The 635-nt window shown below is 44.1% G+C and overlaps 1 protein-coding gene across 1 annotated transcript in view; it reads right to left on the minus strand.

Annotated features, from left to right (window-relative positions):
- Nucleotides 1–635, minus strand: part of LOC119593496 (protocadherin-like wing polarity protein stan) — a gene marked incomplete at its 5' end in the record, with an annotated part of 16,607 nt that overhangs the window by 15,280 nt on the left and 692 nt on the right. Inside the window, 1 exon segment of the mRNA XM_037942446.1 lies at nucleotides 263–427. Coding sequence (XP_037798374.1) covers nucleotides 263–427 — 165 coding nt within the window.

Raw genomic sequence — 635 nt, forward strand, 5'->3', positions numbered from 1 at the left:
TTTTCGTGTTGAGCCTACCCACATCTACTTTAACATCATATTTCTCCTTCTCCGTCCATATAAATATTCATGAATCTAATCTAATTAGGGATGCAACCTAGCGCATTAAAACCAGCAGCTCTCTCGCGCCACAGAAAGAGTCCATTCCCATTTTGAGCAAGACTTTCCTCCCGGCGGAGAAAACGGGAACCGGTCATGGAACCCAACCAACAGAAAACGGGAACCGGTCATGGAACCCAACCAACAGAAAACGGGAACTCACCTTGGGGCACCTGCAAGCGAATGTGTTGACCGGATAAATCGGACGGAAAAGAATGCTATTGGACGATATGAAACCCGAAGCATTGCCGAACTTGAGCACATTCAGACATTCTTCGAAGTTGAGGCAGGGTTCACGGACGCAGAGGGTGTCGTCGAAGGGAAGGACCTGAAAGGCAGGAGGGAAAGCGGTGTTATTTGAGAGGAGGGGATGATTTATATTAGAGAACACACTCTCAGATTTCTTTTATTATGGAGAGCTCGCTGGTATGTCTGAGTTGACATTTAAGATATATTGCACTGGAAATGTATATTAACGATTTAAGAAGCCTAAATATTACGAAGGATAAATTAAAGTCCAACAATAAAAAACGGAG

Source organism: Penaeus monodon, chromosome 32 (genome assembly GCF_015228065.2).
Source record: "Penaeus monodon isolate SGIC_2016 chromosome 32, NSTDA_Pmon_1, whole genome shotgun sequence".
NCBI lineage: Eukaryota > Metazoa > Arthropoda > Malacostraca > Decapoda > Penaeidae > Penaeus > Penaeus monodon.